Raw genomic sequence first — 19,584 nt, 5'->3', positions numbered from 1 at the left:
TTGTGAATATCCGACTCACAGCTTTCTTTTAATGGCTTCCAAGTGCATACGTTACAGCTCTGACTTGAGAGGGTCAATGAATTCCTTAAACTTATGTTCTTACTCAAGGTAGCATTCAAATGGAGAGTATATGAGTATATAGAACAATTGATAACTGCATTGACAGACCTTCTCTAGTCTATTAAACTTCAAAGCATCGGTCCATGTCTGATAAATATTTATCAACCTATTTATTGGTCTGATTGCGACAGACGTCGAGGCGGATAAAAGTGGATACTCTCTTCCATGCTCTCCAACAGCGCGCGGCGCGATTCCTAGGGCGATTTCTTTACAGATTAGCTACCATCTATTTTATCGACCCTGCATTCACATCGCAAAGAGACAATTTGGGGACAATACGAAGTTCTTTCTCTCAAGGATCTCTTCGCCCTTTTCATTCTTTTGGGCCAAATTTTAGACAGAGCTGTTACAGTTCATACACATAACACTCCTCGCTCAAGAGAGAGCATCACAGGCTTCTTAGCTCTGCAAGCTCTCCATCGCAAACATGTCTACACCTACGCCAAAGGAGGGCACGCCAGCCGCGAAACCCCGACTCAAGATCAACGTGAACCGATCATCATCATTCGTTGCCGATGCGAATATAAGTGCGACACCGTCAGCTTCGGCCAAAGCTGCAGGGTCAGGTACCATTGCCCCAACATCAACGCCAACGGAAGGAGGCCGCAAAGTGAAGCTCAAGATCGGAAAATCACAACCTTCTACGCCAGCCGAACAGCCCCCGTCCAAAACAAAAGCCGGAAGACAACCTAAACCCACTCAGAAACTCGTCGAGAGTAAGAAGCGCCAGCACGATGACCTGGATGATGAGCTGGGATCGGCGCATCCAACGACGAAAATAAAGCTCAAGGCTACAAAGTCGGGACTCACTCCGACGGTGGTGGTGAAGCCGAAGGGACGCGCACCAGTTCACCCGCCAGGAGATGGCTACGACTCAGAAGCGAGTGATAGAGAAAAGGATCCATCGATTGAGGAGCAGTTTGTCCTGAGAATGATGCCGGGAGAGCACTGCGATTATGTCCGATGGTGTATGGAGAATGGAAAGATGGGTATTCCCCGGAGCGCGGGAGGAGCAGACATACAACTAAGGTTCTTCGAAGAGGATAGTCGAAGAGCGGTCGTGACAGTCAAGGGTCAACCGTTTGCCGCTGTCATGGTAGACCTACCCACGATTACCGAGGCGATGAAGACGTGGGATCGAAAGTCGTTCCTTAAATCCGCCGACATCTGCCAGATGCTTCTGGTCTACGCCAGGGTATCCAGCGAAGCCGAGGCCAGGGAAACGACATTGCCGAGCATGATCGACCAACATTTCAAGTGGCCACATGGCCTGACGCCACCAATGCACGATTGTGCAAACCGACGATTCGCAAAGACCATCAGTCGTAAGGAGATTGAGGACAAGGAAGCAGAAGTCGAGCGCCTGCTCGCCGAGGACGCTAAGGCTGGCTCGACGCGCTGGGAATGGGTCGATGAGAGCAAGGACGATGACGATGACGGCGCAGACGAGGATGCCGATGGTGAGATTGATGACACTATGGACTACTTCCAAAGCCAGGATGGATTGTTCGGCGGCGAAGGCGAAGGAGACGATGACCTTGAGGCTGATCTGGAGGCTGCTTTCGCTGGAGAGGTCAGCGCCGAGACTCCTGTCACAGGTCCGGATGCACCTACGCCCATGACTACCACCCAGGTCAATACACCTGCGCCTCTACAAGACAGTATCGAGTCGGACGAGTCAGAAGAAGTCTCAGACGACGACGATGATGATGACGAAGATCTGGATGACGATGCTCGTGCCCAGCGTGACGAGGAGCAGGGTGTCAAGGATATTATCAATGACCTTAAGAAACAGCTGGGCAACAAGCAAGCCGAGCTGGCACGTACTACGAACAAGATCTTGCGAACTCGCATTGAGCAAACCATCAAGCAGCTCAGGGCAGAAATTGAGCTCAAGAACTCGTCTATTGGTATCGAGACAGACGACTAGATGCCATGCAATGGAGGCGAGAATCGCAATGGTCGTAGCATAAACACAATATGGAAGAAAAGGCCCATGGCAGGAGAACGGCGTTACGGTGTTGCCCGGTACTTGGGGGGCATGACTTAGATATGAATTCAGACCAAATACCACATTGAATTATTACAAACAGTCTGCCCAGTTGCATGTCAAGGCGTGCTTCATGTATGCGTCCCTCCCCTTTCCGAGGAGTCGCCCCTCCATGAGATCTTTCAAAATCGAACTTCAACAAAACCCCTAAAACTGTATACATCCAGTTCATGATCGACTCAGTAACTGCGCAGTCTTTAACTTGTTGACAACCAGAACTTCCGTTGCCATATCTATGATATCTGCCCATAAAGCATGCTGGCTGAGCTCTTCTAGACTTTGAGGATCAAATCTAGATTTGACCTTGTTTGTCACCCGTCTTTGAAGTGTCCGTTGGAGTATTCCGGCTAGCTCGGCGTCTCTTTGTTTCTGCTTCCTGAAATAAGAAAGGATAAAGTGGCCGTCTCTCAACTTCGTAGTCTTATGCTCGCGATTCCACCGTTTTGTAGAGTCGATAGCGTCTTGAATGCGTGACTCGGGAGTTGACGAACGAGAGGAAGCTTTGTAGTAGGTCAGCAATTATCGAAGTAAGCATATCCAATTGGAAACACCCACTTTGTTGCTTTTGGATACTTGGCTGAAGCTCTGCCTTTGCTCTCTGCATCGCACGTGTCTCTTTGCCAGTAGTATCAGGTGTAATCGGTTCTGGACCGACTGCCTTCGTAACAACTGGCTTGGGGGGCTGCTTCATTCCCTCCGATAGCGCATCCAGTTTGACTTCCACATCTTCGATTTGCTTGTGCCACTTGGTAGAAGTTTCTCTCATCTCCTGCTGTAACCTATCGATGTCGGCTCGGGTGGCTGGTGGTAGGCCTTGTAGAGGAGCCATGAACGACTTGACGGTTTGTACTTCGTACATTATTCTGGTTAGTCTTTCTTCGTTCTCACGTCGGAAGTTTTGATCGTCGGAAGTACGAAGCACGAGTCTTTTGACATCATCTTGAAGTTTGTACGCAAGTGTCGAGAGAGCGCGGAGATTCACTTCAACACTCATGGTTGCAAGTGTCTCTGCTTGCTTGAGGAGTCTTGCACCTTCACCATCCTCATGGTCTATAGCTTGTGCCGCAGATGAAACTGGCAGAGAACCGGCAGCGGTATCAGATGTATTCGAAATTGTTCTATTTATATTCTGGCTTGCTGGCGGCGATAGGGGGGCCGCAACCCGGATTGGACCTCGGCGAGGTTGGCGGCGAGTCTTGGGTACCTTTGGCATATCGAAAAGAAGAGGCTCCTATAATTGCTTGTCGCTTATTCCCTCGCTAAAAAGCGACGTAGATCGGAAGAATGGAGGCCACTGTGTTTTCACAAGAGAAAGAGTCACAGCACAGTCATGATCTCCAATGCAGGATCTTGCGTGTCTGTGATGCTGTATAAGGAGGAGAATTAAAAATAAGAACGGACGAATTGCTGGAAGGAGAAGAGAAAAGAATTCAGTGCATGAGTGAGGCAGGAAAGAGGGAAGTGGCAGCAGTTCGTAGGCAGGAGCTACCTTTCTACTCACCACTGCCAAATTCTGCAGCTTTATAAATAGCAACAGCGCTATTATCCAACTCATACTAAATCATTAGAAAAACATATAAGGACAGATTAACGGGCTGTTGTACATGCCCGAAGAAGCTATCACCACTCATCCACCCAGAATCTCTGAAAGAACTCGGACAGGCACACAAAACACTCCAGCTCATGCGCCTATTCCAGATCCCCGATAACTTCAGCATCTTTGCCCTTCAGTCTCTCCTCTCCAATCCATCTCAAAAACATACCCACGTCCTTGGCGATCGCTGCAGACAAGCCCAACTTCTGCGCCCACATAGGCACCAACCCCTTCGCATCAGAAACTGTCCCCATCACCCACTCCAAGTTGCCACCATCCAGCTCTCGCACCCTCTCAATGCTAGAGTAGGCCGCTCTAATAGGGCCATCGTGCACAACCACGTCTGTAGCGTCGTCACTGGCCCGGATAGCGATCTGAATGACCATGAACTCCTTGCGACCACGCACGGCAGCTGTGGCTTGAAGAACTGGAAAGACACGCTTAGATAGCGGGCCAGGGAGATCGTGGACAGACTCTTCACGACGAAGTGTCCAGTCAACCCACGTCTTGCCTTCGAGCTGGACTTCGATACCTGAGCAATCCCACTCTTGTAGCCTCTTGAAGCCCACGACACCTGGGGTAAAGATGCTTTCAGCTTCAGCATGCTTCTCCTTGAAACATCTCACAAACTCATCCCAATCTGCCGTTCCCTTTTCCTTCTTTGGTTCGTGAGTGCTTCGTCGTAGTGCCCAGAGCTCTGACTGGGCTTTGCTGGGAGAGACGCCAAGGCCGGGATTCTTCTGAGCGACGATGCCCAGGGTGTCGGCGTCTACTGTACGCTCAAACACATGAACAGGAGCTGTCGAACCGTCGTATTTCTTGACTGCTTTGTGCTTCCATATATCACCTGTGGAGCGTAGCTCTGTGGCGGGCTCCACAGAGGGTATTTCGGAAGGGACGGAATCTATGAAGGGCTGAGCCTCGAGAAGGATCGAAGCGAGAAGTACTTTGAGATCTTCGGACTGTGATCCTGCAGCCGGAAGCTTGGAAGGATGAATGCCCCAGAGACGAACAATGGGGCCGTATGACTCGCTCATGATGTCTTGCTGTGGTGCTCAGATATAGTACTGGCTGGGTCTGGTCCCTGGCTTGGTCAACGATATTATTCCAAAGAGGTATTGATGAACTCTAAACCAGTAATGTGATGGCTTTTGCTCGCAATTATATGAGAAATAGACAACGATTGAAAACACAGATGGGTAATTATGCGCTTAAAGTCAAGACAGTAGAACAGCAGTACTGAGTGAAGCTGTAGTCAAAACTGGCAAGAATAGTACAGTCGTCATTGATGGCGCTCGCCTCAGTGGGGTTTGTTCTGCCAACTTCCAACTTCACTTCACTTCACCTAAAGCCTCATAAGATTGTCTCACTTACATATCAGATCATATCAACAAAGCACATACACAGATACAGCTGGTTTAATTCCAAAAACTGAACAGTTCATATTTTGATCGTTGCTAATTAAAAATGTATATTCTATCGCCAGACTTTGCCGGCATGGCATGACAATTAACTTCTCTTTTTGGTGATAATAACAGCCCAGCCATTACAAAACATTCAACTCCGCAGCATGCCCGTTGCATGTGCTGTATATATACAACTGATTTCGTGTCTTTGCATCATTGCCGTCAGGCATAAGTTTACTGGCGTCGCTCCCAGTGAATGTTGGCGGGCTCCAGAGGTCGGGAGAAGAGCGAGGCGTAGTCGGTATCGATCAGGGTGTGACCGCCATCAACGTTGCGGAACTTGAACTCGCGAACAACCTCGGCAACAATGGTTTGAAGCTGGGCGTTGGCAAAGTGCTCACCAATGCATCGGTGACGGCCAGCGCCGAAAGGCAGGTAGGGAGAAGCTGAACCCTTGCTGACAAGGCCGTAACCGTAGTCGATCTTCTCCTCGTCCTCGCCCTTGGAAGCCATGCGGGGGAAGTTGGGAGAGTCTGCCTCCCATCGGTGAGGGTCCCACTCATCAGGGTTGGGGAAGAAGGCAGAGTCGGTAGCACTGACACCAGGAGCAGCGAGAAGAGTGTGCGAAGTGGGAATGACATACTTAGTGCCAGGGACGGGCATGGGAGACTTGACGGCGCGCATGATGGAGTGGATAGGAGCATGGAGACGAAGGGTCTCCTTGACGATAGCCTGGTTAAGGGGCAGCTTGGCAAGGTCTTCGTAAGTCAGAGGAGGCAGATCAGCACCGAGGTTCTTGACCTGCTCCTGGTAGAGCTCTTCCATGATGTGAGGGTACTGAGCGAGACGGAGCATGATCCATGAGCTGGTGGAAGAAGAAGAGTGCTGGCCAGCCATAAGGAGGGCAATCATCATGTGGGCAACCTCGTGGTCAGGGACACGGATACCGTTCTTGTATGTAGAGTTCATAAGGTGCTTCATCATGTCATGCTCGGATTCGTTGTTGCCCTTGGCGCGGCGCTCCTTGATAGTGTCCATGTAGATCTTGGCAACAGTGCGCTGGGCGTGGTCGCGCTTACGGTTCCAGGGGAGAGGGGCCCAGTGAAGCATGAAGTTGATGGGGGTGAAGCCCATATCGAGGTCGTGGTAGAGAGCGGCCAGGGACTCGTCAAACTTGCTGCGGATGGCGCTGCCCTGGAGAGCATGGGAAGCAGTAAAGATAGTGATCTCGGCCATCTTCTTGGGGATATCGGCAATGCCAGACTTGCCCTTGAAGTCGGGGCTTCTCTTGAAGTAATCGCGAACCTCGGAGGAGATGATGGGAACGTAGGATCGGAAGGCTTCGGTGGTCAGGGCAATCTTCATGAACTAGGAGCATATGTCAGTATACAGGTCAAACGGTTTGATAACTGCTGTTTCTCACCTTCTTCTGTTCCATGAGCTTGGCGTTGGGGCAGTCATAGACGACATCCTTGCCAAAGACAGGAGTAGTGAGAACGGTGTAGATCTCCTCAGCACACACATCCTTGAGCTTGCCGTTGAGGATGAAGTCGTTTCCAGCAGGGCCAACAGCGACAGTGGTTTTCTTTCCGAGGAGGATAAAGGTGAAGACATCGCCGTGCTAGTACAAAGTTAGTTTTGATCGTTTTGATTCTGGTAGAGCAGCCTCGGGAGTTTCTGCGCTCCCTAAGTTCGAGATGTGTTTCCAACTCAATGCGGCTGTATCGAACGTACCTTGGCACGGTTCTCTCTGAAGAACGTGGGGGGGTCCATTCCGTATGTGATGGTGCTTCCAACAAAGGGGAACCAGTGGAAGACCATAGGGGGCTCATTGGGGTTTCGGAAGAGGAGCTGGTTGAGGACATTGAGGACGACGGAGAGCACGAGGAAGACTGCAAAGCCAATTCCAACTTGCTGGCCCAGGGGAAGTTCCTGGAATTGTTGGGCGAGCGGATGGCCCGCCAGTTCTTGAAGGAGACCCATGGTTGGGTGTTGTAAGGAGGAGATGCGATGTATCGGTTCGACTCTTGATGTGAAGTGTGATTAAGAGGAAGAAAGAAAGATCAAGAGAGAATCGTCGCCGTAGTCAACGCCAGGAAGAAATAGGGTTTCCAATGGCGAGCCTGTTGAAAGTAGAGGAGAGTAGAGACTGACAGGAAAACAAATTGAAAGCAGATGGCGAAGGAGATTAACTGATATGTAATTGCGACAGACCCCGAACATCTTTTTTTCGGACCGGGGTGTCCTTTTAGTTAGGTACCGTACCGTATGCAGGACCCCACCCGTCCTCTAGCAGCAGCGCAGCACACCGCCTGCACTCTTTCGAGATTTAGTGGTTCTTGTGGTGGCTTGTGGTGGTTCAATTGACAGTTTACTTCCTGGTGTCCTGTAAAACGGAACCAGATATGGTCCAACCATGGTGGACGGTGCCTGGAAATAATGGGGGCTCTGGTCTTTCCATCATGAAAGGGTGTGATATGATTGGCTGTGAGGCACCGAATTCGTATTCGCATCTACTTCTAGAACTCTAGTGGTGCCAGATCTGGACAGGGACTCTCTGCCCTCCTTTTTCGCATTCTTATCGTCCCCGCCAATCGAATTACTTTTTGCAGTTGTATTGATGGGTTGCAGTACGTACTGCACATAAGACATGAAATGCCAAGTGATGATGATGATGAACTGCCAGACTGCTTACCAGTATCCGTATCGACATATTTCAAATCATGAATATGTTAGTACTACACATCAACTTTTGATCCCATTGCTGACAGCAGCAATCCTTACGAGATAAAGAGGGCTCACACTCTCACATCACTAGCAACCACTTAGTCTTGTTGTTACTCAACCAAATTCCAAAGCCTATCAGAAAATGGGCTGATGAAAAGCCTTCAGGGCTATGACATGGTCCGAATAAGAAACCGATATGTCCTCTGAGTTGTTGTCAATTATCGGCTATTTGTTGATGTGACGATTCCTCGAATCATTTTCAGGGTCCTTGATGAATAAGGCCATGTCGGTAATTGGTCAATTAGTTCGGTTTGATTTCGATGTTCCCCGGGTTAGAACGGTCCAAATGGTATCTGTATTCACATGCTGATTACTACTGTTTTGAGGTGTTGATGGCCCATGTACTACCTATGTAAGCTGTCAGAGGATAATCATCCTAGCATTTGTGATACCAAGACTTCAGCTTTATCTAAACTTCTCTATGATTACTGTCAGCAGAACCTTCACCTTCTCATGCATAGTAAGTAGTGCTCTCAGTAGTATCATCTCGGTCAAAACTCATCATATGATGGAGTCGAGGCTACGATACCGCCGGGAATATCGTCCATATCTCCAGTTACTACCCCTGAATTGGTAGCAATAAACATCAAGAAAACATCCTATATCTGATCCCAGAGCCCCGGATCACTCCGATCACTTAAACCTCGTCTCTAATGCCCCGCTTAATATGGGCTGACGCCTCCCAGGGTTTAATTGTAGAGGATTTAACACGTAGACCATGTCCTTTCCGTATTTCAAAGGCAAAACGGTAAACGTTAATATGGCCCAGCAGGTTACCGTTCCGTTCCGTGCCGTCTGCTCCGTTCCTATCTGCAATCCTTTGCGACGGCCCGGACCGGGGCCTGTAAAAGAGCCGGTCCCGGGGTGCTAATCCAAGCAACCAATTCATCGCCTGCAGTATTACTGCAGAATCAACCCTTTATCGGGATGCGTCGAATGTGGGGGTGCTGTATTTGATCCTATTGAGACTGTGAGTAAGCCTGTGAGGCATGCTGTCAACATGACTGTTCATGTTCCAAATCTCACTCTTCACGAGATCAGTAGCCGAGACACTGGGGTAAGTCAGCAGCTCGAATCCAACTGACTACTTATATGAGAGTCCCAAAGTTAGTTAGTTACGCCTCAGCTGATCCTTTTCACTCAGTGGTCAGTGCATGTATTTGCAAGTAATATTTTTATTCCTGTACCCTATACTATTAAATCATGAGGGGAATATTACCGATGCCTTGAACGAAGACTATTTACACGGGTAAAAAGAATAGACTCGCCAGGCTAAAAAAGTGAAGGTAGAAAACATGCCAAATTTACCGTGTATCCCATAAAAAGAATGCGAAAAAATGCAGAGAGGTATTCTCGCCTGTACGTGATGAGTCGTTAATAACATGAACGTCGACCTCATGAGCAACTTTGCGTACGTCATAACTGTAGCCACCAATATATCTCACCAAATCCTCAGAGTTCCGTAAACGACAAACACAACTCTCTTGAACCTCGCCAGAAGAAACGTCCGATCTACTCGTCGTTTCGAAAGCAGAATGAGGCTTGGCTAGCGTCACATCGCTAGATTTTCTAAGCAACGATGCTCTTACCGACAGCGCCCCATCGAAGTTTTCGCAATCCACTGCCTGAAGATCGGATGACTTCCTGACCGCAAGACGTGGTGTCGTTGACGCTGCCAACACTCGCTGCCAGCGCCTCTTGTCTGCCAACTTCACGACCGATAACATACCCTGCACCAAATCCCACCACAGACACGACAATGACAACGCCGGCGCTGACAACCCATGTGAGGAGAGTTGGTGAGATGGTGGTAGGCTCTTCCATCTGGGCCATCTTCTTCTTCTTGGTAGCCCGTGGCGTCGTTGGCGATCCAGAGCCGTGCTTGGAGGTTCGTGAAGGAGATCTTGACCCCCCGGCCCGTTTGCGGGGTGGAGACGGTGCGGCGGGTCGTTGGACCCTTCTCTGTCTTGGTGGTTCCTGTGACAGCTCCGACTCCGGCACAAGTCGCAGCTCCATCGGCTGGTTGCTAGGTCCTACGCCTGCGCTGGCCGCTCGCTGGGCTTCAGCTTCCTCCTTTGACTTTGGCAAACCTCTAGCTGCGTGCGCACAAGAAAGAAGGGTGGTTAGAGATGCGCGTAGAGCTGCATCGTTCTCTTCGCGGACAGCTGGGGACATAAAGCTTGGACCCGCCCGGTGGGGCCGTGTTTGTGACCTCTGAGTGAAAGACGGTCGTGTAAGACCATTATGAGGGTGAGGAGGGGCCGCAGTTGGGACAGCTGGAGCAGAGTCCCGTCTTTGTGTCGATGGATGCGTGAAGGCGTTAGGTTGAGGTCGAAAGACGGGTTGGTCTGCAGGTCGATCGGACACCCGCCCAAGCGCGGTGACGTTATCACCATCTGACTCGGCCTCCGAATCAAGATCCATCTCCTCTTCTGACCGATGAGTGTTCTCGGTTGAGCTGGTAAGTAGTCGATCGTCTTCACTGTCACTCTCGTCATATTCTTCCTGGCTGCTCATATCGGCGGTAGACACGTTGTGGATGGCCGTATTTTGTTGGGGAAGCGATCTCGCAGGCTGTAAGCGGCGTCGGCGTACATAGGGGTTTCCAACGCGTAATCCAGTCGTAACTATCTCGTCGCCGATGCTTGACAGAGATGAGGACGAGGGTTGCGATGCTACTTCTACCCAAGATTCTAAGGATTGTTCAGCTGGCGTGCGATAATGTTAATAGAGTTAATGGAAACTAACCGTCATAACGTCTTTGCTGAGGAAGTCCAGGGCTCGATCTTGCAGGATTAGGGGACGTCCTATTTCCCTGCCAACTCTGGTTTGCCTGTCCGTCCATGTTGAATCCTTTTCGCTTCGAAGACACCGATGTTTTGGTTGAAAGCCGAGTTTACCTGGAAACTTGGCAGTTGAGTCGAGTTCTAGGGGCGGAGTACGGGGCGTGACGGCTCAGGCCTACTGCAGTGCAGGGTGTAAGATCGACCGGACCACTAGCTTTGTCTGTGCTTATCTGAGGTCCGGGGTAATATTCATTCAAGAGCAGATTTGGCAAAGCAAGATGTTGATGAAAATGATTAAGCGCAAAGAGAAGGTAGAGAAATTAAAAAGATAGAAGAGGTTGCTTCTGGACAGCGAAGTCGGGGTCCTGGGTCTTGGGCTTTGACTGATGGATAAATGGCTGCTGGTGCTGCTATTATGGCCTCCTTTGTTGCAGGCACGAGAGCACGTTTCGACGGCTATTGATAACGACTTGAAGTAGCGGTACATGGAAGAGAGTGCGGGGAGACAGTGCGAACGCATCACGCGCATCTGTGAAACACTCGCATTAGCAACCCGAGATGTGAACCAGATTGTATGCATCTACGTTAATGCCGTAACGATGACGCTGTTTCCATCGCACACTGTCTATCTGGTTGCATCGTGAGCGGTGAAGTAGTCCTCACCAAGTATCGATACCTGAATCCCCGCCTCTCTTTGTGAGCACGCAGCACGAACATACCGGTCATGAGCACAAGGTGGGGGTTGGGTAGTAGTCAAACAACCTCATAAACAATCTAGACAGTCGATCAAACAGCCAGATCTATCTATGGCGACGTTTTCTGTATGGTGATTTAAGTTTTAGCATTATCAAAACTTACACCGAAACACCCAGTTAAGAAAGGGGCTGGCTGAGGCTGCTGACCATCCTACTGTATCGTACAATCTCATTCATCAAGCGTCATGTCCATGGTTTTCATAATATGATTGTCTGCCCATTTTTGTTACAGTCTTGTACACATGGGTCAATCATCAAGACCCTTTCTTTACTTGATACTTATCAATCTGCCGACTTTAATGGGCCTTTATCATGCGTGTAACATCAAACCTAAAACGACTTCTCGAGATGAAACTACTGGCCCTTTATTCCTCGTTGGTTTTGATACAAGTTTTTAATAAATTATATTCTATGGTGTTTGTTCTCAAACTTGATACTGTACCAAGAATTCCTTGAAATAGACTATACCAGCTGACTCTTATGACTGACCTCCTTGTCCTCTATGACATGTCGCTTTTCCCCAACAAATCCAGGGACCACCAGTGCAGCACGATCATATTCATTTGCTCACGCGCGAGCAGCTTCCCATAGAACTGGCCTCTCCGCACGCGCTGTCTCGGGCTGAGTCGTATCACACGCCACATATATAGGGCGGGCTCCAACTCGACGTCATACCAGTAGACTAAAGATAGTCTACTAAGTCATGGTTGGTTGGTCGAAATATTCACATCCTTACAATGATAGACGGATCGTGATCATCATATCAAGAGTTTCATGAATGAATAATCTTGACACCTCGTTTGATTGCACAGCATTCACGAATAATAGGCACACTCAGATTGTAAAATTTTGATATGAAAGAAATCATGATCGAACTTTTATTGCGCCCCTATACCTGGGAAGTGGACGGATCCCGATGCTACATAATCGAAAGAATAACGGCAGTGGTATACTCACCAACATCAAACGATGAAAACAACTCCAGAGTACGAAAATACATGGTATAAAAAATCAAGGCGGTCTAGACATCAATGGCAGGAGATCATCACCAGTTGAAGCCTGAGGACAGGCAATGGCATCGTAGTGGTCGTGTTTCGAAAAGCCCCCAGGACCCTCAGAGTATTCGCAAGAACCGACTTGGTCCACTCCGCAATGTCTGCAAAGACAAAGGGAGCCTCTTCCCAAAGAGCCGTCAACAAATCCCTCAGAAGCCCACGTGGTGTCTGTCCATCGTGTGAACAGACGATCAAAAGCCAACGTCAAAAAGCCACAGGCACCGGCGAGGGTGCCTTTGTAAGATGCCACGAGCCCACGGTCCCAAGTGTAATAGCCCCCAGGTCTATCAATGCTTCATGCATGAAGCATATTCTCAAAGCCCACTGCTCCACGATGGAGTTTTAACTTGTGTTGAATCGACAGCCCACAAAAGCCCACTCATTGGAAAACCCGCCAGAAGCCCTCAGTCCGCAACTGTTGCGCATCAACTTGCGCTTAATCGAAAGAGATCTTAGAACCAGAGAAGGTAGTAGGCGTGCTGTTAGCACCGGTGCCGAAGCCACCACGGCCACCGCCGCGGCCACCACGACCACCACCTCCTCGACCGCCGAAGCCACCACCTCCGCGACCACCACCACGTCCTCCGAAACCACCGCGACCGCCACCACGGCCACCACCACGACCGCCGCCAAAGCCGCCGCCGCCACCACCCTGCTGGGGCTTGCTGCTGGCGTAGTCCAGGCGAACGGCGCGGGACATGCGTCCGTTACCGATAGGGGCACCGTTCTTGGCCTCGAAGACCTGCTTGGCATCCTCAACGGAGCTGAAGCTGACATAACCGAAACCCTTGAGGTTACCGCTGTCACTGTTGAGAGTTAGTACGATGGATTTGTCGATGAGAACAAAGTAACTTACGGGTCGGTGGGAAGGCGAACGCTGGCAACAGCAGCGACCTCCTCGAAGAAAGCGCGGACGCTGTCCTGATCAACGTCGAAAGGAAGGTTACCGACGAAGAGAGTGTCGCTCTCGGGGCTGACGGTGTCACCGTGACGCTGAGCACGGTCGGCAGCGCGGGCGGCAGGGTTGGCCTCAGCAGGGCGAGCGTTGGCGTAGTCAAGGTTGATGGCACGACCCTCAAGCTCGGTACCGTTCATGGTCTCGTAAGCCTTGGTGCAAGAGGCGGCATCGTTGAAGTCAACGTAACCGAAGCCACGGCTGCGGCCGGTACCCTTCTCAGTCATGACACGGGCGTTGGCAAGACCCTCAATGTGCTTGAAGGCCTCGTAGAGGGCGTTGTCGTCGATAGACCAGGACAGGCTGCCGGCGAAGAGGGTAGTGGGCTCATCAGACTTGGCCTTCTTGCTCTCCTTTGTGGTAGACTTAGCCATTGTGATTATATATTAAGGTAGAAGAGGGATAAGGAAGATGTAGTGTCTAAGCAGGATGATTAGACAGGAAGAATGATGGGAAGAGGGCGGATGCAGAAAGAGGAATTCTAATGCGACCGGCACTGGGTTTTAAGCTGGAGGCTGGCTCTGGTATGCGCGACAGAGTTTTTTTTTTTTTGCCGTCAAAATGGTGGGTCAATCAAAGGCGGTGACAACTTTGCGACTGACAGGGAAGGTGGTGGTGGTGGAAGCGGGTCCGTGCTTGCCTGAGAAATCAGGTCGCCTGTCATTGGACATCCAATTCACTTAGGTTGAGCTTCAAGCTACTCGGACGTAATTATCAAGACGCCGATATCGATTGAGTCCATTGTCAGCCTTGCGCGCCGTCCCACGCTCCATTTTACAAACCGAGTTTACAAGCCGACGAAGCTCAATTCAGTTCACAATGCCTACTCCCGAGTCCGAGCAATTCAAGGCCCAGAAGCCTACTGTCGCTCCCACCTTTAACGGCGTCGACTACGATGATACCAAGGCCTTCAAGGCTGCCGAGGATGCCCTCATCCGGGAACAATGGGTCGGTGCCATGATGACCCGACTTGTTGGTGAGGAGCTGAACAAGTGCTACGTTCGTGAGGGTGTCAACCACCTCGAGAACTGCGGCCACCTCCGAGGTTAGTTTGGCCGCATATGGAGCTCTACCGAGGTCTCGAAACTGCGCCCTGGGTATTCAACTGACAATTACAAATAGAGCGATATCTTCAATTGCTCAAGTCAAACAAGATCAAGGGCACTAAGTTCTTGCAACAAAACTACATCGATCAGAAGGAACATGATCTTGACCTGGCGGCCAAGGTCCACACAAGCGACAAGATCGCCAAGATGAACCGTGATCGATTCTCTTCGTAAGGGATATGATTTTAAGTCACGGCTTGGGATGGAAGTGAGCGGGATTTGGTTATCTAAACGAGAGGGACCTTTTAGCCTTGATATCACAACATGATTGTGACCAGCTCGGCTTGCTATAAAAGGTGTAATGACCACCTTGGCCTTGTATGACTGTGTATATATCAGGGATAAATGAAATGAAAAAGAACCCATAAAGAAACTGCACAGCCTCTGCACATTGGATCCAATTATATAAGTCGTTCGAGCTTGCGCGGGCTTTTGGGGCGAGGCTGACAATTAGAGGTTGTTTGACTTCCCATTGGCTCTCCACATCTCGCACCTCCAAAATTTCTCCAGAATCTCGAGCCTTGTCACACTCCGACTACCAACATCCACCGGCAATTATCATGTTCTGCACTCGGTGCATACGCGCCACCGCCCTGCGGCGCTCTCAGCCAATTCTCCGTCAATTCACGACAACGACGCCTTTCCGATACGCCGAGCCCACGCTATCGACACCTGTCACAGCACCTGGCGAGGCCCTCAAGGATGCTCCTGCCCCACGATCATCATGTGCACCCGGAACTATCCTTAGCGGACTAAACTACACCAAGGCTGGCCAAGATCCCGTTGCGAAGCATGACGACGAGTACCCGGAGTGGCTATGGAGTTGCTTGGATGTGAAGAAGAAGGATGCTGATGCGGCGGACGCGGACGCTGGAGACGAATTCTGTACGTTATTACGATACCTCATGGTATCTGTATCAATCAGCTTCGCTAACAACCTCTACAGCAAAATCTAAGAAGCAAAGAAAACTGGCAGCAAAGCGTCAAAAGGCTCACGAAGCCAAGCTATTGGCTGAGGGCAATCTTGAGGCCCTAGCTCCCAAGATCCCCATCCAGCATCAGTCTGTCAACATTCTCGGCGAGGAGAACCAGGGTGTCGAACACAACGTCGAGGCTGCGCAAAAGCGAGAAGAGCTTAAGAGAGCGATGCGAAAGGAGAGAAAGGCTAAGATTAAGGAGACCAACTACCTTAAGTCTATGTAAGCTTAAAATGGCTATTCATAAATGTACAATATTTGGAGGAGTACTTGACTCGAGTGTACTATATTTGCCGTATATGGTATCCTGAATATCAATGAAACCGCTAGACCATATATTCACTATAACCGTGGCCAGCTCTCCCTTCTACGCAGCTAGCCAACATATCTTACTGATTCAACGGTATAATATTTATTTATATTGTTTATGGTTATATGTAACTTAGCATATCCAATTCAGAATTGTCATGCTGCTCGTGTAATCATCAACACAGCTTGGGGAATAAACTGTTCAACGGCGCAAATTCCATTTTAAACTCTTCCATTTTCAGAGGGCACTCAGATCCAAGGGAATACTACTTCCTCTTCCTGCCCGGTATCTTCTTGTCCCCCCTACGAAATCTCTGGGCTTTGGAAACAGACCTTCATCCTTGAACTGCCACCTGGGGTCATTGATTTCAATATGTCCCCCACCAGGTACTTGCGATGGCGAATGCGTGGGGCTTGGTGACTTTCCTCCGTTTGCTGTCAAAGTGAACATGCTTGGATCCAACATGGAGTGGCGAAGAGAGGAGCCTCGGGAACGTGTCGTTGGTGGTGGTGGCGAAGGCGCACTTGCTGGAGGGGGAGGAGGTGCAGCGTTTGGTGATGCTTGACCAGCAGCACGAAGGGTAGCTTGCGCAGCAAGGGATGACGTCGCATGGTTTGCTCCGGGTGGAGGAGGTGGCGGTGGTACTGAAGACCGAGCTCCTGGGGATTGACTAGGAGGTGGTGGTGCCGCAGATGGAGGAGGTGGAGGAGGAGCGGCCGGTGCGTGACTTGAAGGTGGTGGAGGAGGGGGTGCCAAAGGTACCAAGTTTGGCGAGGATGCGGAGGGTGGCAGCGACATAGATGAGGGCTTCCGCGATGTCGGCAGTGGAGGCGGCTTCTTTCCTATAGGGGGAGGCGGAGGTTTGGATCCCATCGGCGTTGTCTTCCTCAAGCCTGCTGCTCCTCCTGAAGGCAGCACTGGAGGTCCTCGTCCAGGGATTGCTGGCGCAGCAGCTGAAGGCGGTCTCGGCGCAGACGCAGCAGGAGGCCTAGGCGCAGAGGAGATGGTTTCGGAATCGGATCGATAAGAAGACTCGGATTGGGCGCCTGTATCTACACCTCCTCCTCTCTTCTTGAGCTTGGGCATCCCCCCCGCGAATAATCCACCCAACTGCGGCACGGCATCTGTAGTTGCGGCTGAGTCGCGAGATCCTTGGTCGCTGTTACTTCTTGCCCGGTTTCCAGGAACTGACGGTGCCAGGCCGGGAACAGGAGGAGCACCACCGATTTTTGGAACAGGAGGTGCGCCGCCAATAGGGGGTCCGGCGGAGGAGTCGGACACTTTCCCAACCACGGGTGCTGAACGATCGTTGGTGACGGCTTTCTTGAGTGCTCTGCCTTTGTGAATATCTGACAGAAGAGCGCCCTGGGAAGTGTTGTCAGTTTCTGTTCAAACTGGCGCAGGCGTTCGCCATGAACGGACATACTCTGTTACCTGCTCCTGCTGGTGGACGCCCAGGAAGGCCTCCTGGGGGAGGTGGAGGCGGAGGAGGAGGACCACCCATACCACCAGGTGGTGGCGGAGGGGGTGGAGGAGGTGGAGGAGGCATCGCGAAGGTGATTTGTGACGTTGGAAATCTCGAGCGTGGTGTCGCGAATAAGTTCAGATGTCATCGGTAGGATGAATGAGAGCTAGGCGATTCGGGGACCTCGGACTAAAACGGTGGAGTGTCCGGATCCTGGGTGATATATAAGAGTCTACAGCGCAGCGCAGCCAAGCGAGGCAGCAGTAAGAAGTAAGGCCCGGCCAAGGATCAGATATAAGGAGGTTGAAGTTATACCCTGGAATGCTGAATCAGTTGGGATCGGATATCCAAAGGCAAGAGCCACATCATGTTTCGTCATGGCCAATGGAACGCTGACGCTGCCCGCAGAAGATGGAAGGCAGCACCGCTACTTCCCCTACAGTGGACACGCTGGGCTGCGCCCCGCTTTGTTCTAGTGCCCAAGTTCCTTGAAGATAGAGCTTAAAGAGTCATAACGACTGGTTTCTCTGAGGATCCGTGCCTAGTACGCATGATAAGTCTATTCAGGTGTTCTGATATCCATGGATACTCCTTGGACTTGTAATTGAGTTAATGGCCAGCGCATACAGTTGAGGAATTATGTCATTACCAAGTCGTTCACTCTTATCGAGGGGCCTATCAACGTTTGTCACTCACTGGCTTGTGGGTCTTCCCGCTCGCGTATCATGACTTGCGAAATTCAGAGTCGGCCTAGTCTCTGAATAGCATCAACGACAACTGAGACGGGGAGAAATTTTGCTTGAGGGAACGACGCACGCAGGCAACAAGGGGAAAATAAACGACTGGGGTCACAATAACATGAGCATTGGAATCACCGTACCGAATCACTCACGATGTCTCGCCTACCCGCTCGTCAAATTGGCAACGCCTGCTATCGATGCGCCTTCACACCAGCACCTACAATTGCCAACCAAGCCTTTGTCAGCGGGGCTTTCCTAGCCACTGTCCGCCATAGCCGAAAGTCTGCGATTAGAGAGACGAGTAAACGATGGGCTGCGACATCTTCGACATACCCTGACCTCAACATCCAGCCCGCCGATGCGGAGAAGGTCCCCAGACAACTGACCGACCCTGCACAACTGGCAAACATTGTGGAAAGCACAAAAAAGAAGTTTCTTGCGACAGATGGTATCCCGGCGAAGCAATTGACGACCGCGGCCCTCGAGACATGCCTCAAGGCTGCTCAGGCTCTTCAGCCGCAGATCCACAGAGCTGAGGCTCAATCAAGGGCATCAACGTCAAAGCTCATGGAGTTGGGAGCAGAGCGGACTGGCCAGAGACCAAACACCATGGATGCGGGGCTGGCTGATAGCGTCAAGAAGATTTCATACTCGGCGTACTCTATCATTTCACAACCTAATGTCGAGATCACACCCGCTTTCCTTGAGCTTTACGTCGCCATCCAGTCCTCACTTGGTCGACCCGAGTCGCTCCCTGCGGTGTTCGAGATGTATGCGACCAAAAAGAAGCCCGTGGTAAAGAATGGTGTAGTCCAATATGCGGCGTCAAATCCCAATGCTGCAGTCAAGGCCATTGAGAAGGACGTTGCCGATATGGCTTTGCAGACTGCCATTGATTCCAAGCACCTGGACGCAGCGCTGGGCATTGTCGAGGCTTCATTCAGTCGTCCCGCATTTAAGCGTCAGAAGCTCATCAAGAACGCCACTACTCCTGCCATCGCTCTAAGTACCCTCCCTTTTGGCATCTTTGGCCTCGCAACTGCATATGCCACATACTGGCAAAACACTATGGATATCACGACGGCAACGGGAATTGGTATTGCTGGTATTTCCGGATACTTCATGGTTGTGGGATCAATGGGAATGATTGCCAAACTGAGTAACAAAGACCAGATGAGGCGTGTGACTTGGGCGCCCGGTACACCGCTGCGAACCCGATGGATGAGAGAAGAGGAGCGAGCGGCAATGGACAAGATTGCATGTGCATGGGGATTCAAGGAACCTTGGAGGCACGGAGAGGAGTCTGGACCTGAGTGGGAGGGTCTCAAGGAGTACATGGGATACCGTCAGATGATTCTTGATCGTGTTGAATTTATGGAGGGCATGAGCTAATCCCACATTATCCTTGGCTACCTATCTAAAATGTATATCATATCTGTACAAAAGAAATTTTGAAAGTCTAAATGCCTCGTAATGAA

General features: G+C 50.6%; 10 protein-coding genes across 10 annotated transcripts; 4 read left to right on the top strand and 6 right to left on the bottom strand.

The window, feature by feature from the left end:
- Nucleotides 1-547: 547 nt before the first annotated feature.
- FGSG_01002 (uncharacterized protein) lies at nucleotides 548-2,050 on the top strand (the record flags this gene model as incomplete). The annotated part of the gene is made up of 1 exon (XM_011318451.1): nucleotides 548-2,050. One exon carries the CDS (start codon nucleotides 548-550, stop codon nucleotides 2,048-2,050), a length of 1,503 nt encoding a protein of 500 aa, XP_011316753.1.
- A 288-nt stretch (nucleotides 2,051-2,338) lies between these two features.
- On the bottom strand, nucleotides 2,339-3,383 carry FGSG_11880 (uncharacterized protein; the record flags this gene model as incomplete). Its single annotated transcript, XM_011318450.1, has 2 exons — nucleotides 2,339-2,670; nucleotides 2,726-3,383. 2 exons carry the CDS (start codon nucleotides 3,381-3,383, stop codon nucleotides 2,339-2,341), a joined length of 990 nt encoding a protein of 329 aa, XP_011316752.1.
- Nucleotides 3,384-3,859: 476 nt separating this feature from the next.
- Nucleotides 3,860-4,801, bottom strand: FGSG_11879 (uncharacterized protein; the record flags this gene model as incomplete). Its single annotated transcript, XM_011318449.1, has 1 exon — nucleotides 3,860-4,801. One exon carries the CDS (start codon nucleotides 4,799-4,801, stop codon nucleotides 3,860-3,862), a length of 942 nt encoding a protein of 313 aa, XP_011316751.1.
- Nucleotides 4,802-5,404: 603 nt separating this feature from the next.
- On the bottom strand, nucleotides 5,405-7,153 carry FGSG_01000 (cytochrome P450 51; the record flags this gene model as incomplete). The annotated part of the gene is made up of 3 exons (XM_011318448.1): nucleotides 5,405-6,538; nucleotides 6,594-6,791; nucleotides 6,905-7,153. The coding sequence occupies 3 exons, from the start codon at nucleotides 7,151-7,153 to the stop codon at nucleotides 5,405-5,407; spliced, it is 1,581 nt and encodes a 526-aa protein (XP_011316750.1).
- Nucleotides 7,154-9,114: 1,961 nt separating this feature from the next.
- Nucleotides 9,115-10,903, bottom strand: FGSG_00999 (uncharacterized protein). The gene is made up of 2 exons (XM_011318447.1): nucleotides 10,706-10,903; nucleotides 9,115-10,650 (listed from the first exon to the last, which is right to left on the bottom strand). The coding sequence occupies exons 1-2, from the start codon at nucleotides 10,800-10,802 to the stop codon at nucleotides 9,527-9,529; spliced, it is 1,221 nt and encodes a 406-aa protein (XP_011316749.1). The 5' UTR covers nucleotides 10,803-10,903; the 3' UTR covers nucleotides 9,115-9,526.
- Nucleotides 10,904-12,989: 2,086 nt separating this feature from the next.
- Nucleotides 12,990-13,882, bottom strand: FGSG_11878 (uncharacterized protein; the record flags this gene model as incomplete). Its single annotated transcript, XM_011318446.1, has 2 exons — nucleotides 12,990-13,359; nucleotides 13,410-13,882. 2 exons carry the CDS (start codon nucleotides 13,880-13,882, stop codon nucleotides 12,990-12,992), a joined length of 843 nt encoding a protein of 280 aa, XP_011316748.1.
- Nucleotides 13,883-14,221: 339 nt separating this feature from the next.
- Nucleotides 14,222-14,987, top strand: FGSG_00998 (uncharacterized protein). The gene is made up of 2 exons (XM_011318445.1): nucleotides 14,222-14,553; nucleotides 14,631-14,987. The coding sequence occupies exons 1-2, from the start codon at nucleotides 14,328-14,330 to the stop codon at nucleotides 14,786-14,788; spliced, it is 384 nt and encodes a 127-aa protein (XP_011316747.1). The 5' UTR covers nucleotides 14,222-14,327; the 3' UTR covers nucleotides 14,789-14,987.
- A 187-nt stretch (nucleotides 14,988-15,174) lies between these two features.
- FGSG_00997 (uncharacterized protein) lies at nucleotides 15,175-15,817 on the top strand (the record flags this gene model as incomplete). Its single annotated transcript, XM_011318444.1, has 2 exons — nucleotides 15,175-15,499; nucleotides 15,561-15,817. 2 exons carry the CDS (start codon nucleotides 15,175-15,177, stop codon nucleotides 15,815-15,817), a joined length of 582 nt encoding a protein of 193 aa, XP_011316746.1.
- A 175-nt stretch (nucleotides 15,818-15,992) lies between these two features.
- FGSG_00996 (uncharacterized protein) lies at nucleotides 15,993-17,692 on the bottom strand. Its single transcript, XM_011318443.1, has 2 exons — nucleotides 17,328-17,692; nucleotides 15,993-17,266 (listed from the first exon to the last, which is right to left on the bottom strand). The coding sequence occupies exons 1-2, from the start codon at nucleotides 17,448-17,450 to the stop codon at nucleotides 16,139-16,141; spliced, it is 1,251 nt and encodes a 416-aa protein (XP_011316745.1). The 5' UTR covers nucleotides 17,451-17,692; the 3' UTR covers nucleotides 15,993-16,138.
- Nucleotides 17,693-18,259: 567 nt separating this feature from the next.
- On the top strand, nucleotides 18,260-19,498 carry FGSG_00995 (uncharacterized protein; the record flags this gene model as incomplete). The annotated part of the gene is made up of 1 exon (XM_011318442.1): nucleotides 18,260-19,498. One exon carries the CDS (start codon nucleotides 18,260-18,262, stop codon nucleotides 19,496-19,498), a length of 1,239 nt encoding a protein of 412 aa, XP_011316744.1.
- Between the last annotated feature and the right edge of the window lie 86 nt (nucleotides 19,499-19,584).

The sequence above is a fragment of the Fusarium graminearum genome, chromosome 1, assembly GCF_000240135.3.
Source record: "Fusarium graminearum PH-1 chromosome 1, whole genome shotgun sequence".
Taxonomy (NCBI): Eukaryota; Fungi; Ascomycota; class Sordariomycetes; order Hypocreales; family Nectriaceae; genus Fusarium; species Fusarium graminearum.
This window is presented reverse-complemented; position numbering and strand designations above follow the sequence as displayed.